This window comes from Adiantum capillus-veneris, chromosome 5 (assembly GCF_014529385.1).
Source record: "Adiantum capillus-veneris isolate H3 chromosome 5, ASM1452938v2, whole genome shotgun sequence".
In the NCBI taxonomy this organism is placed as follows: Eukaryota; Viridiplantae; Streptophyta; class Polypodiopsida; order Polypodiales; family Pteridaceae; genus Adiantum; species Adiantum capillus-veneris.
Window position 1 is genome coordinate 60,109,820 of NC_140935.1, and position 15,501 is coordinate 60,125,320.

At 45.3% G+C, this 15,501-nt stretch overlaps 1 protein-coding gene across 1 annotated transcript in view; it reads left to right on the forward strand.

The window, feature by feature from the left end:
- LOC147457380 (spindle/kinetochore-associated protein) overlaps nucleotides 1–15,501 on the forward strand; it is a 53,799-nt gene that overhangs the window by 16,382 nt on the left and 21,916 nt on the right. Inside the window, exons 3-5 of the mRNA XM_086513575.1 lie at nucleotides 3,658–3,753; nucleotides 3,828–3,953; nucleotides 4,025–4,058. Of these exons, the coding sequence (XP_086369701.1) occupies nucleotides 3,658–3,753; nucleotides 3,828–3,953; nucleotides 4,025–4,058 (256 nt within the window). The remainder of the gene's footprint in view (nucleotides 1–3,657; nucleotides 3,754–3,827; nucleotides 3,954–4,024; nucleotides 4,059–15,501) is intronic.

A 15,501-nucleotide genomic window follows, 5' to 3' on the forward strand; every position in this document is an offset into this window, starting at 1 on the left:
GTCGACGACGATGAGGAGGACGACAAGACGGGCTGAAATCTGAAAACGCTAATGGCTGAAATCTGCAAATCTTGTATTTGCTGAATTTTGACTCTATGTCGGTGACGATGGCGATGACGACAATGCAACGACGACGCGCTGAAAACACAGATGCTGAAATCTGCGTTTTCCGGCTGAATCTGCAAACTTCGGTGATCTGATCGTGCGGCGAGGATCTGTTGCGGGAAAGTGAGATCTGCGAGGTTCGGGACTTGTTCTGCGGGATCTTACTGTTGAAAACTGAAAACGCTGAAGCTTCTTGTGGTCTTGTCGCGGCGAATCTGCAAAACGCTAAAGGCTCATGATGATGCAAAAACGCTGAGCTGATTCTGCTATCTGATGCCAAAACGCTAGGTGTTGTGCTGTTCTGCTACTGCCGAGCTGATCTGCTGGTCCTGCTGTCGTCGGGGGCTGATCTGCAATGCAAAACGCCAAGGCTTCTGCTGTTGATGAAAAACGCTAGGTATGTTGTTTGGGAAGGTCTTGCTGAGAAGGTGTTTGTTGGATGTCTAGTCTCTGCCGCCTCCTCTGCCAAAAAGTGCTAGCGCTAGGTGTCTTATATAGTTGCTTGTCAAAATTGCCCTACCTAGCTCCCAACAAAAGTCACTTAAAAATAATAAGTGAAAATTGGCTAAAATAGGAAAATTAGGTCTATGCAATGTAAAAATGCTCCTGATGGATTTTGATGGAAATCTGATGATCATGCTGTGTAGCAACCAGAGGATATGCATTTACTCTAAGTGTCTGGACATGCACGGTCTGCGAATAGACTCACAAAAGTGCCAGAACACTTCCTAATCTAACTGAACTGAACCCATGTCATGAAGTAGCTTGTCCACGTACACATAGGGTTAGATGTGCACGTGACAGGCCTCTAGTCTCTATGATCTCTCGGATGATTCGGTCTAAGGCCTCAGTGCCACACGAGATTATTCGAGCCGAGCTACCTGCCCCCCCTCTCGTGGTCGAGGCCCTCACTAGATCAGTATCCTTCATGCATAATTTATGGGACCTCTTAGAGATAGATATGCTTGGCTAGCCCTTGAGTCATCCGGACAGCTAGCACTGCGGGGGACACCGCATGTTGGTATGGGCAGATGACATCATGGTTTCAGTCACATGGCTTTAGCATGGATAGACTGCCTCCATTCCCTCCCTATCTCTCACACGGATAGAGATCACTAGACTCATACGTCAGATTTGATTCAACTAGATACCAAGAGCACATGGATACAGCCGATACAAGAGCTGGGCACGAAGATGGATTTCTATAGAGAGCATCTTCTCCAACTAACAAAGGATGGATATGTGATCAGTCTGGTTTATATGGACACTCATTTATCCTATGGGATACAATGTACCATTGGTCAGATGCGACATCATCGCATCAGCTAGAGATTGAGATTGGCAGATTTAAGAGAGGACAAGCAGAGGCCAGGATCAGCATGCTTTCTCATATAGAGCCAGAGACAGAATTACATCACATATGTCATTGACCGGTATACTATGAGATACGAGGCCGCTTTCATTGTCTATTCAGAGAGTGTTTTGGACCGTTGGCTAGAGTCATGAGATATCAGCATCAGGGATGCCTCGGGTTGTTTTTGCTAGAGCTGCGCAGACACAGGGAGAGTCTCTTGAGGAGATTAGGCAATGGGAGACATTCACAGAGGGAGATCATTGTCTTCTTTAGAACAGGGACTCAACATCTAGATAAACATGCTTCACAGCAGACTTCATATGCCACTTATACCATAGGTATATTAGTTGACAGAGCCATCGAGCTCGGGAGAGCTAGATGCCCACGTCTATGAGGGCGACAACGGCATCGACGGAGGCTCCATCAGAGGATCAAGACTATTCTAGCATGACATGGGAGACGCCCAGTACGACTATTTATAGAGGTGGACATTGATGAAGCTCTTCAACGACCGATGCAATACTTTCTCGAACAATGCTCGATGCTGGGCATCCTTGGGCATTGATGATGATGGTGATGATTTTAGTTTTTCACTTTATTTCCTTTTTATTTTTGTACCCAAACATTGTATTAGATCCACCAAGATCGTATCAGTTTGGTCTCATAGGCCATTTTGGCCTTTTGAAGACGTTTAACATTTCATTTCATTTCTCTCTCGGGTTCATACAGCACCATGCTGTATGGACACCTACATGCCACACAACTCACGGGTGGCGATTAGTCAGCTCAGAGTGTCATCACACAGATTAGAGATCGAGGTGGGGCGAGCTCATGACATTCCCATGGAGGAAAGAGCGTGTAGAGTATGCAAAGAGGAAGTGGAGAGCGAGGAGCATTTTGTTTGCAGATGCAGAGCTTATGCGGATATCAGAGGCCGATACAAGCCCTATTCAGAGGGCATCCTACCTTCCGAGATATCATGCACTCTCGAGATCAGAGACAGCTGGGGTGCTACTTGCTAGAGATACAGAGGCACATGGACACGCTTCTGCAACCACCTACAGAGACCTCGGGGGGGGGGGGGGGGGAGATAGTCACAGCTTACAGATTTCTTTCAGAGAGCTACACCCCTTCCACTCCCAAACCCATTGAGGGGAGTGACCCTTAAGCAGGCTGAGGCGAGCCAGGCCCGACGCCGTTGGCAGGCTACTAGAGGCCAGGCCCCACGACTCCACCGCAGACAGATCGAGGAGATCCGGACTCGAGCACATCGAGTTTGAGGAGAGACGAGCCCAAATGATGGCTCACCCAGAGGCGTTCATCAAGGTAGCCCTTGCTCCCCACCCTCCCATGTACTATGTTTTACACCCCCCCATTAGCACAGGATGGAGCTAGCTAGATTGATGCATTTGCATGATTGCATTACCCTCAACATATAGACATGCACATATCCCTAGTACTAGAGCTCCACCCATCCCCACTCCTAGGGGTGCCAAAAGGCGCCCAAGAGGACAGCCCTTGCCTGGGCTCAAAGGCTCTATACACATACTCTCCCCCTGGCCACCACCATATACTCCTCATCAGAGGCTGCCTGACCCACATATCCAGCCCCACAACCTATTGAAATAGGCAAAATAGGGACATGGTGGGAAACAAGAGCAGCAAGGGCACATAGGACTCCGGGGAAAATAAGGCAAGTGTGGGATAAATATCCTAAGCTTGCAGGAGGCCAGAGAAACATGGAACTAGCCCAAACCCGGACTACACATGGCTTTGAATATCCCAACATGAGAAAAGAATCCAGAGAGATGCCAAACTATTAACAGATTTCCTGGCAGTCCGTACGGAACTGCCACGTCACCTGCAGCAGGCTACACCTTAGTCGGCGCTTAGTGTTGGCCAAGACCCTAGTACACATTGGGGAGCAGGTTGGTTGGATGACGACATTCTACATGCTCAGAAAAAGAGCATGGCGATGCAAACGTGGTCTCTGTTGTGTAAGCATACATGGGAGCGTACTCTTATGATTTCAAGGCTTGTAAAAGCACTTTTGTAAGCTACAGTTCCACTCAGGTTGGACAACTCTGTTGAGTTGGTGTCCCACATTTATGTTGCAAGTTTTTAGTTGGCCGTTATGAATGCTTTCTCTCTGTTATGTCTCTCACATAGCACATGCTGCTTTGCGGTATCTGTTACAGGTGGATCCATATAGACTTTTGCTACGTATCCAGAAAATTCAGGACGAGCTTCCTGTAATTGAAGATGGATGTCGCAAGCTTCTGGTTGCCAAACAAGTATGCAAAGTGCACTCTTTACACCCCAAACCTGGCTTGGTTGAGGTTTTATTCTGATTTATATCATTCTTTAGGAAGTGATTGACAAGACAAAGGAGATTCTAGTAGCAAACAGAGCATTACTTCGTCGCTTGCAAGCACGTGTGGGTGCACCGATCTGCTGCGATGACGATGATGCTGTGTATGGTTCTTTTTTGAAGGTAATGAACTTGGTGCTCGAGTGACTTGCGAGAAGCTTTATGAGGAATTCACACGCGCTTTTGCTATGTAGGTGCTTCATGAATGGAGTGATCAGCTGCAATCAGGTCAATGCTTTTCCTACTATTTTCCTGTTTGCCTCAAAAACATGTCAAGCATCGTCACTCCTGTCTGATTCACTCCAGGCCATTGAATGTGTATTTATTAATTTGCATTTGTTGAGGAAAGAAATTTTCTAGTTGTGTAACATCTTGTATTCAAGGTATTGTTGAATCACAGTAAGATCATTTTTCAAGCCTGTACACTTCCTATGATTTCTGATAGCAAGTCTTGTGCAGTTGCACTACCTGATGGTGATGGGTCTATGCATTTCTGTGCAAATAGTCCTTATTGTCTGTAGCCACGTACGAGTGTGTGCGCCCGCACACACTCTTCCTTGTCCTCCTTTAAGAAAAGGGAGCAAATGCTTAAACCATAGAAGTTTCTACATGGAAGTTAAAAGCCCATGTAAATGATTACGAGTGCATTTATATAGGCATGCTATTGTTTTTTCTTTGTCTAAGACAAGGAGAAAAAATGCTGAAACCATACAAGTCCAGATGGCATGTGAAAAACCATGGTTTGCATCATGTGTTAGTGATTATTAGTGCATTTTTTAATGCATGTTCTTTTCTTACAGACGAGGAGAGCCAATGTTGAAACTATAGAAGGTTCTACATGGCATGTGAAAGCCCACATTGTAGGTCATACAGTATTGTGCATTGCTGCATGACTTTGCGAACGGATGGCATTCCCTATTGTTTGTGTCAGATTTTTGCAAGTGATGAGCAGCATATGATACCATTGAAACTTGGCATGATGATGAATTGATTGATCTTGCTTCAGATATACTGATCTGTGTGTAAGGTTTTGGACGGAACCAATTTATCTTGTGTCGCTTTACGGAATGGTGTCTAGTTTTACCTCCCAAGGTTTTGGAGGAGAGTGCGGCTGCGAGACTTCATGGTCAAAATATATCTGATGCTTTGGTCATCCTCTTGAGAAGCTGAAAGCATTCAGAAACCCATTTCTAACTTGATATGTGTTTATTTCACAATGCCCTCCATAGTCACCACCCGAAACAGAAACGACGGAAAGGGAAACCAGAAAAGTGGTGTTTCAGACTTTCACCCAAAACGAGAACGTTGAAATGGAACAATCAGTATAATGTACAAACAATTCGACCACATGCCTAGCACATGAGGCATGAAAAGCCACACAAATGCCTTCACAAGCTACAAGAAGTTAATGCAAAGCACTGCGGTGTCAAGAAGTGCGGAGTGCGGCTAGGAAAGCGCTAGGCCGGCTGTGAGAGTTCGCAGCAAAATCAAGCAGGTCGTAGAAGATTTGAGGCTAAAAACACACTCAAAAAGAACAAAACTCCAGCCATGAAAGCTTGTCTTTGAAAAAGAACCAAGATCAACTCAAAACTCGTGTGTGTGATGATTTGGTGTAGCCTCGTTGCCAATTACACAGTTGCACTTCTCTTTCGCCCTAAAAAAAGCCCTATACAAACGCTTCAATTCTCCGTCGTAGCCATTTCATGGAAGCTCCAAAACTTCATTATACATTCACAAGTAGGTATTTGAAGAGGGTAAACCCTAATTGGTGGCCTCACAGCCTCGAATACAGGGTTAGAACAGCACAGGATTGTACTAGTAGACCATAGGTGTAGGCTTTGTATCCCTTCACAGAGGAGCTCAAAGTGCTAATCTTCATGTTCTAAAATGTTCCCTCACTCCTCATAGTCACGGCACCGTGAGTGATATGGCATTTTGAGCCATTTTTGACCATTTTATGACCATTTTTTGTCATATTTAGCCCAAGAATGCCCTTTTTAGCCCGTAAAAAGTTCAAACGAGCTGGGAAAAATCCCTAAAATTTTGGGAAAATCCTATCGGGCTTAAATTTCATCTTGAACCTCATTTTACCTTGGCAAGCACTCTGGATGCATCTCTTACGCCTGCGCATGAAACTTGCTATTTTTGGCTGAGATCGTCCGCATTGAACTTTCAAGGCAAAACGAGCATGCCACTTCGATACACTTGACATTTGTACATTTCTAAAGCAAGGTAGGAATATATTTATGTGACAAAACATGCCATAGTGCCACGTCTAGGCCTCGCTGTCTCGGCAAGGTATATACGGAACTTGAACCGTGGCATCTATTTTCGTATATATCACACTATGTACATTATAGCATTTGGTCCCACATAACAAAAGCATTGAGAGTGAGGTAGATATTTTAGTTTCACATTATGCGCGTGCTACGACACGATAGCGGGTGCATGAGATAGGAAGAGCTTAGGCACACAAATCGCATGCATAGAAACACAGATTCAAAAAATAATGCACTCCCAAAATAACTAAACATGCTTCAAGTGTAATGTGTAAGGGAAGTGATTGATGGTGAATACTCAAGATGAATGCTGAATGCATACCCAAGGTTTCTTTTACTGAATGAAAGAGTTCCTTTTTCTTCATGAGAGATGCGCAAAGACTAGAGAGAGAAGAGAGAATGATACTGTGAATGAAGGTTTTGTGAAAGAAAATGAAATGTTATATTAAACGTCTTCAAAAGGCCAAAATGATCTATTGGACCAAACTAATACAATCTTGGTGGATCTATTCCAATGTCTTAGTAGAAAAATAAAAATGAAGTAGAGTGAAAGACTAAAATCATCATCATCATCAACAATGCCCGAGGATGCCCAATATCGGGCGTTGTCCGAGAAAGTATTGCATCGGTCGTTGAAGAGCTTCGTCAATGTCTGCCTCTGTAAATAGTCGTGTTGGGCGTCTCCCATGTCGTGCTAGAATAGTCATGATCCTCTAATGGAGCCTCCATCAATATCGTGGTCGTCCTCGTAGACGTGGGCGTCTAGCTCTCCCGTGCTCAATGGCTCTGTCAACTAATATACCTCTGGTATAAGTGGGCTCTGAAGTCTGTTGTGAAGCATATTCATATGGCTACTGGCTACTGAGTCCTTGTTCTAAAGAAGTCAGTAATCTCCCAGAGAGAGAGAGAGAGAAATGAAATGTTATATCAACGTCTTCAAAAGGCCAAAGTGACCTATGAGACCAGAAAGTTACAATGCGGTGTATCTGATACAAAGTCAGATTAAGAAAATAAATTAAACTATGATAACAAAATATAAATATTGCAGAGTCCTAAGCTAGGCTGATATGTGTGAAAAGTGAAAGGCGTGAAATGTGTGAAAAGAGAGAGAGAGAGAGAGAGAGAGAGAGAGAGAGAGAGAGAGAGAGAGAGAGAGAGAGAGAGAGAGAGAGAGAGAGAGAGAATGAAATGAAATGTTATATTAACGTCTTCAAAAGGCCAAAATGACCTATGAGACCAATCTGTTACAAAATGGTGAATCTAATACCATGTCTGTGTTTAAAAGAACTAGAACAAAGATACTACTACTAGAATCCATCCTCATTTGCACTCTGGATGTTGAGAGAGTATGGCTCAAATCCTCTGCTGTAGTCTTCGTCGATGTTGCCCCTCTCCTCAATCGTGGCCGTCTGGATCTCCGTAGCTCCAGTGCTCGGTCGATGAGAGTGCCGGTAGTGGTCGAATGAGTGTGGGTGGAGCTCTGTAGTGATTGATGGTCCTTTGGCTGTCCCATATCTAGTGATAAGAAATCTGTAATCTGTCTCTAGGATTGTCTCTCTCTATTCTCCCCAGTAAAGTATCTCTATATCTGTGTAACTCAAGTAGATATAGCCCAAGACATCTCTGATCCTCATAACTCATGACCCTAGAGAAAGGACCGAAACCCTCTTTGAATAAGCAGTGGAAACGGCCCCGTATCTCATAGTACACTTTGCAATGACTTATGTAATGTAGCTCTGTCTCTGGCTCTAGCTAGCATAAGCGGCATATCCTGATGTCTGTTGGTATCCCTCTGAATCTACGAGTCTCAATCTCCAACTGATGTGAGAATGTGCGAATCTGATCAATGGCACACTGCAAACCATGAGACATATGTGTGTCCATGTAGCTCGGTCGAATCACAAACCCATCTCTTGTGAGGTGTGGAGAGAGAGAGAGAGAGAGAGAGAGAGAGAGAGAGAGAGAGAGAGAGAGAGAGAGAGAGAGAGAGAGAGAGAGAGAGATGAAATGAAATGAAATGTTATATTAACGTCTTCAAAAGGCCAAAGTGACCTATGAGACCAGAAAGTTACAATGTGGTGGATCTGATACAAAGTCAGAGTCAGAGTAACAAGATGACAAAAATGAAATGACAAATGTCACAATAAAAATAAAATAAAATACTATGGAATCCTAAACTACTAGGTGTGAACTAAGCAACTAGCAGGGATAGCTAGATCACAAGAGATCCAGCATCGGTCGCTGGCGGATCTCATCAATCTCCTCCATGGTCAGTAGTCTAACCGGGCGTCGTGCATGTCGAGCCAAAGTGATCTGAATCCTCTGATGCAGCCTCCGCCGATGCTGTGTAGTCCTCTGCAGTCGTGGGCGTCTGGATCTCCCCAGCTCAGTCGCTCGGTCGATCAGTGTGCCTCTGGTGTGAGACGACGAGCTTTGCTGTGGTAGTAACTCCTCCGAGTGTCTAGTGGCAGCTCTAAAGAAATCTGTGATGTGTCTCTGAGACTGGCTAGCCTCTCCTCTCATCAGGCTCTCCCTGTGTCTGCATAGCTCGAGCAAAAACAAACCCAAGCATCTCTGATCCTCGTACTGCATGACTCTGGAGAATGGTCCAAAGCCCTCTCTGAACAAGCAATGGAAGCGGCCTCGTATCTCGTAGTAGACGGGGCAGTGGCATGTATAGTGCAACTCTGTCTCAGGCTCGATGTCACACAGGGGGCATGTCTTGGCCTCTGTTGGTACTCCGCTGTATCTCCCAGTCTCGATCCGCAGCTGGTGTGAAGATGTGCGTATCTGGCCAATAGCACATCGTATCCCATGAGACAAGTGGGTGTCCATGTATCTGGGCCTCGTCACAAAACCATCAACCGTAAGCTGGAGGAGATGCTCTCTGTAGAAAGCCATCTTCGTGCCCAGCTCCTTTGCTGGCTGTATCCATGTCCTCTTGGTGTCTAGCTGAGTCAAGTCCTGGCGGATGAGCCTGGTGATCTTGGACTGTGTAAGAGTCAGAGAGGGTGCATCCAGTGAGTACTGGAAGGGAGGCAATCTGTCTATGCTGAACCCATGCGCCTGAAACCATGATGTCATCTCCCCATACCAGCATGTTGTATCTCCCGCATGGCTAACTGTCGAGAGGACTCAAGTGCAAGGCGGGCATATCTGTCTCTGGGAAGTTCCCACATGCGGTGTATGAAGGAGACAGATTTGGTGAGCGCCTCAACCACTAGTGGGGGGGCAGCTAGCTCTGCTCGAACAAAAGCATGTGGTACTGAGGCCTTAGCTCTAATGAGCCGCGAGATCATAGAGACCAGAGGCTTCTCCATGTCCCCCCATCCATCACTGCGGCCTGTCCTCCCATGATGATCCAACGAGAGAGAGAGAGAGAGAGAGAGAGAGAGAGAGAGAGAGAGAGAGAGAGAGAGAGAGAGAGAGAGAGAGAGAGAGAGAGAGAGAGAGAGATGATATGAAATGAAATGATATATTAACGTCTACAAGAAGCCAAAATGACCTATGAGAACAACAAGCATAGTCACAAGGGACGCGTCAGGGGACGGGGCTCAAATGGATTTTTAGTGTAAAAAAGAGGGCGGGCCGGCAAGTGGGGACGGGAAGCCCAAAAATGGGCGTCCCCTGTGACTATGCCAACAAGTTACAAACTGATGAATCTAATACAAAGTCTGTGTGTTGAAAGAAAGACTAACATCCTAAACAAAATGTTGTAGTTAAAGTGAAAGTGGGGGAAAGACTAGAGACTCTAGTCAATACAATGGTACAAAATAATGATGGATGCAAGAAGCTTGAGCTACTAAGAAGGGGATAATCCTCCATCTTAGAGTAAATCCAGCATCGCTCGGTGTTGGATCTCCTTGATATCTTCCATGGTCAAAAACCTGACTCGATATCGTGCGTGGCGCGCCAAAATAATCCGAATCCTCCTCTGTAATCTCCGTCTATGTTGGGATGCCCTCCTCTGGAATCGTGGACGCTTGGATCTCCCTATCTCCATCGCATGGTGGAGGTGGGATCGGAACTTTGCTGCAGAACCTGTTTGTCTAGTTGTCGAGTGGTAATGGCTGGCCTGAAATAGTCCGTTCGTTGCTGAGTTTGTCTCTCTGGTAGCCTCAACAAGCAATCCCTCTGTCTCCTCAACTTAAGCAAGGACAGACCCAAGCATCTCTGATCTTGGTATCCCATAACTTTGGAAAGTAGTCCAAAACCCTCCCTGAATAAGCAATGGAATCGCCCGCGAATCTCATAGTATGCGGAGCAATGACATATGTAATGCAACTCTGTCTTTGGCAGCTGGCTCCCTATGGCATACACGACATACCCTGGTCTTAGCCGGAACTCCTCTATATATGCCAATCTCAATCTCAAGCTGGTGTGATAATGTGCGTAATTGGCCAATAGCACACCGCACCCCATATAGCTGGGCCTGACTACAAAGCCATCTACCGTAGTTGGAGAAAATGTTCTCTATAGAAAGCCATCTTCGTGCCCAACTCTTGAGTAGGCTCTATCCAAGTCCTGGTGTCCATCTGAATCAAGTCCTGGCGGATAAGTTTGGTAATCTCTGTCTGTGTTACAATGAGGGAGGGGTCCTCCAACGAGTACTGGAAGGGAGGCAGTCTGTCCATGCTAAAACCATGCATCTGGAACCAAGAAGTTATCTGTCCATACCAGCAGGCAGTGTCTCCCTGTGAGGCCAACTGTCGGGAAGACTCAAGAGCAAGCTGGGCATATCTATTTATGGGAAAGTCCCACAAGATTTGTATGAAGGAGACTGATCTAGTAAGTGCGTCAATCACCACCGGAGCGACAGCTAGCTCTGCTCTAATAATCTCATTGTGTGCTGAGGCCTTGGCTCTAGTCATCTGGGAAATCATAGATACCAAGGGCCTCTCCATCCCTTTCCATCCATGAGAGAGAAATGGAATGAAGTGTTATATTGAACGTCTTCAAAAGACCAAAATGACCTATGAGACCAAACTGATACAATCTTGGTGGATCTAATACAATGTCTGGGTACAAAAATAAAATGAAGTAAAGTGAAAAACTAAAATCTTCACTGAGAGAGAGAGAGAGAGAGAGAGAGAGAGAGAGAGAGAGAGAGAGAGAGAGAGAGAGAGAGAGAGAGAGAGAGAGAGAGAGAGAGAGAGAGAGAGAGAAATGAAATGAAATGTTATATTAACGTCTTCAAAAAGGCCAGAATGACCTATGAGACCAAACGACCTATGAGACCAAACTAATACAAAAGTGGTGAATCTGTTACAAAGTCTGGGTACCTTAGTACTAAAGTACTAAGTGTGAAAGTGTGAAAATAAATGTGAAAAACTAAATACAAAGTATTAAATAAGCTTCTTAGGAGCATTCTGGGTGTCTGGCTGGAATGCTTCTAATCCTTTGTTGTAGTCTCCTCCGGTGAAGTGTGCTTCTGCATCTCGGTCGTGGTCGTCTCGATTTCCTAAGCTCAATCGCCCTGTCAATGAGGGTGCCTTTGGTATGGATGTGGGTACTCCTTTGTGCTGGCTGCTGATCTCTTGCTTCTCCTTCCACTGCTGCTTCTCTCGATCCGAAGAAATCTGTGATCTGCCTCTAAGGCTGTCGTGCTCTTTGTCTTCTCATTAGATTATCCCTGTGCCGATGTATTTCCAGTAGGTACAAGCCTAAGCATCTTTGATCTTGGTATTGCATGACTCTATCTAGAGGTCCAAAGCCTTCTTTAAATAGGCAATGGAAACGCCCACGTATCTCATAGTATACGGTGCAATGGCATATGTAGTGTAATTCTGTCTCCGGCTCCATTCCGCATAACTTGCAAATTCTGCTCTCAGGTGGGATTCCCCTAAATCTGCCAAATTCAATTTCCAGCTGGTGTGGGGATGTACGAATCTGACCAATAGCACATCTCAAACCATGAGACAGGTGGGTATCCATGTAGCTCGGGCGAATCACAAATCCATCTTCAGATAGCTGTAGGAAGTTTTCTTTGTAGTCGGCCATCTTCGTGCCCAATTCTTGTGTAGGGTCTACCCATGTCCTCTTAGTATCCAACTATATAAGATCCCGACGGATGATTTTATTAATCTCCATTCGTGTAAATTGCCAGTGATGGAGCCTCAAGAGAGTATTGGTAGGGGGGTAATCTTTCCATACTGAACCCGTGTCTCTGAAACAACGAAGACAGTTGCGCATACCAGCATGATGTATCCCCTTTCATTGCCAACTGTCGAGAGGGTTCGAGGGCCAATCTAGTATATCGGCAATTATTTGTATCCCACAAACCATGTATAAAGGACACTGATCTGGGAAGAGCTTCAACTTCTATCGGAGGGGTAGCTAGTTCCGCTCGGATAATCGCGTGTGGTACGGAGGCCTTGGCTCTAATCATTCGGGAAATCATAGATACCAAAGGTCTCTCCATTGGCTTCCAATTATCCTGATCCACAGATGGTCCCCAAATCTGGACCCCATAAAGCATAGCCGAAGCCACCACAGTATCAAAGAGCCAAAGTTTTGTTCGTGGTTCCTGAAATTGCACTTGTGAACACATCCTCTCCAACCCTCCCAAGGCCGCAGAGGCTCAGGACAATCTGGCCTCCGCTGCTTTCTTAAGAGTAAACTTCGGTCCTGCAAATACCACACCAAGGTATGTGTATGTCCTAGCCATATGCAAATGTAGGTGCTGATCTCCTAACCCACTGCGGTGTGGTGTTAAACACCATAACTTTGGTTTTACCCAAATTCACCGACAATCCGCTGTCCTCCGCGAATTTATGTAATGCATCTAACTGCCTCTGCATTCCATCTGGTGATTCTGCTATCAATACAATATCATCTGCATACAACAACAAAGGACCTCTGTCACCCTCTCTATCAATGTAGTCTGATACCTCATCTATATACATACCAAATAAAGTAGGGGACAGTGGGCATCCCTCCAACGGTGGAATGAACAATGTCGGAATCCCCTTCTGGAGTACGTACATAACCAGTTATTGACCCATATAAGGCCATGATCCCCCAGATAATCTCTTTGGGGACCCCTAACTCTTGCATTCTACGCATCAATCTGGCCCTTGGTACTGTATCAAAAGCTTTCCGAAAATCCACAAAGCCACAATACATCCTTCTCCCCCTTGCTCTTCCTTCCTCAATAATGGCTCTGAGCGTAAGAATATGATCTAGAGTGGAATAACCCCTCCTGAATCCAGCTTGTCCTGTTGCCCTTATGCCCTCATTCTCTACCCATCTACTCAATTTTTGTTCCAGAATGGATGCGTACAGTCGGGTCAATGTGTGACCCACCATAATGGTACGGTAGTTCCCGGGTATCATAGGATCCCCTGACTTGAAAATAGGTACGATAGTAGATAATTTCCAAGATTCAGGTAATTTCCATGACCCGATTAAACAGACGAGCAAGGACTTCTGAAAGTAGATCCCTTGCATGGATCAGATGTTCTGCTACTAGACCCTCATGATCATATGCTCTTCTTGTCTTAATCTTATCAATGGCTTTTTCCACCATTTCCGTAGAAAGAAAGCACTAGTAGCAAGGCATGGCTCTAGCGGATGTGGTAATGGAGGCTGTCGTGATACCATATATAATGATGTTACATATTGACCCCAAATCTCAGGAGAAGTAATTGTCGGAGGCGATGAGTGCTCGTGAAATAAACGCCAGGCCTCATGTGAGTCGTGACTCAAGAAGAGCTGATATAAATCCTTCTCCAATTTGGCTAAAAATGCCCTTTTCTTGCGACGTACTATACGCCGAAGAGCAATCCGAGACTGCTTATGTGTGATGGTCCCAAGTGTAAGCTCTTTCTGGACCTGGGTTCTCGTCTCTCTGCATTCCTCGTCGTACCAACTGTTTTGAGGCATGTTCCCAGATCCTCACTTCTGATCAGGCAGAGTATGTGGGTATGCCTCTTGTGCTGCTCCATGTAGTATCTCTGTTAGCTGAGAAGTAATCTCCTCTACAGTATATACTGGCTCAGCTGCCCACATCCTACTATAGATCTGTTCCACACAGACTGAATCAGTCTCTGGTGTGAAAGTATATCTTGTGTGCGTCTTCTTCCTTTGTACTTGAGAGGCATTGTATTGGAAGGAGATTGATAAGGTCAAGAGAGCAAGATCCACTGCAATCCCAACCGGTCTGGGTCCCACCTTAAAGTCCTCGATACTAGAAATAAAGCTTGGTGAAGTCATGACATAATCTACTGTGCTGGCCCCATGCCTGTGCGGGAAGCATGTGAATCCCCCAGATAAAGGGAAATTCTCTAGACCATTAAATATGGCCAAACCATGTGTAGTTGCCATCTCCATGAGATGTCTCCCATATTCAGTGTGTTCTTTATCCTGTGAGTTTCTAGTAAGCCCCTCCTGTGATAAATCCACTTCTCTGAGCATTTCCTCAGAAGTATCATAGAATACTGCTTGAGAGTTGGCCGTTCTGGCATTAAAGTCTCCTAAGAGAACGATGTCTCCATCTCTAGAGAACTCCCATATGTCATTATTCAATATGGAGAAAGGGGACTGTCCTTTAGGTGAGGAGTAGACTGATGTACTTGGAGGGAAGTAGCATATAGCGATATATAGAAATCTACCTGTCTCGGCTCTCATTCTCACCCACATATACCTTGCTTGTTCATCTTTCCTGATAATCTGTAGTAGTGGTTTCAGCTCCTCTTTAAATAAGACTGCTACTCCTCCTGAACCCCAGCTACCTCGTAGAGATCTCTTGTCTGGTTGACCAGTTGTTTCCCATAAATACCCCTTCACGTGGCATAAGCTGTCCCGGTATCTGGTGTGTCTCTGAATAGAAAACTATGTCTCTGTCCCTAAAGCTGTCTTTTAAAGCACCTACATCTAGCCTATATGATCCATTACAATTCCACGCCGCTATGCGGAGCGTCGCCCCATAGGTCTCGCACCGTCATGATGAGCGCTTTTCCAGAACCACTACTTTCCCTTCTCTATAAAAGGCGATTTTCCCCTTTTCTCTTGCTGCCGTGATCTCTGGCATCAACTCTTGCATGTGTGCCACTTGTGCCAATGTAAGGTCATCTCCGAGGAAAATACCGGTTTTCTTAAGAGTTGGCCTCTTCTTTAGAAATTCTTTCCTTATTTCTATATTCGGGAAGCGGAGAATAAGTGCCCTATCCTTTACGTTTCCCTTCTCATCGACTCCTTTCTTGCCCACTCTCCATGCACTTGTGTGAGTAGGCTCTGTGATGCCCATGCGTTGTAGCAGTTCCTTCACCTCTTCATCTACATTCTCTTTGTCCTTGACTCCTGTGACCCGCACATGCAAAGCCCGAGTCTTCCTTTTCTGCTCTTCCTCAATGGTCATATTAATAATGGTGGAAGTAGGTGTGGTCTCAGGC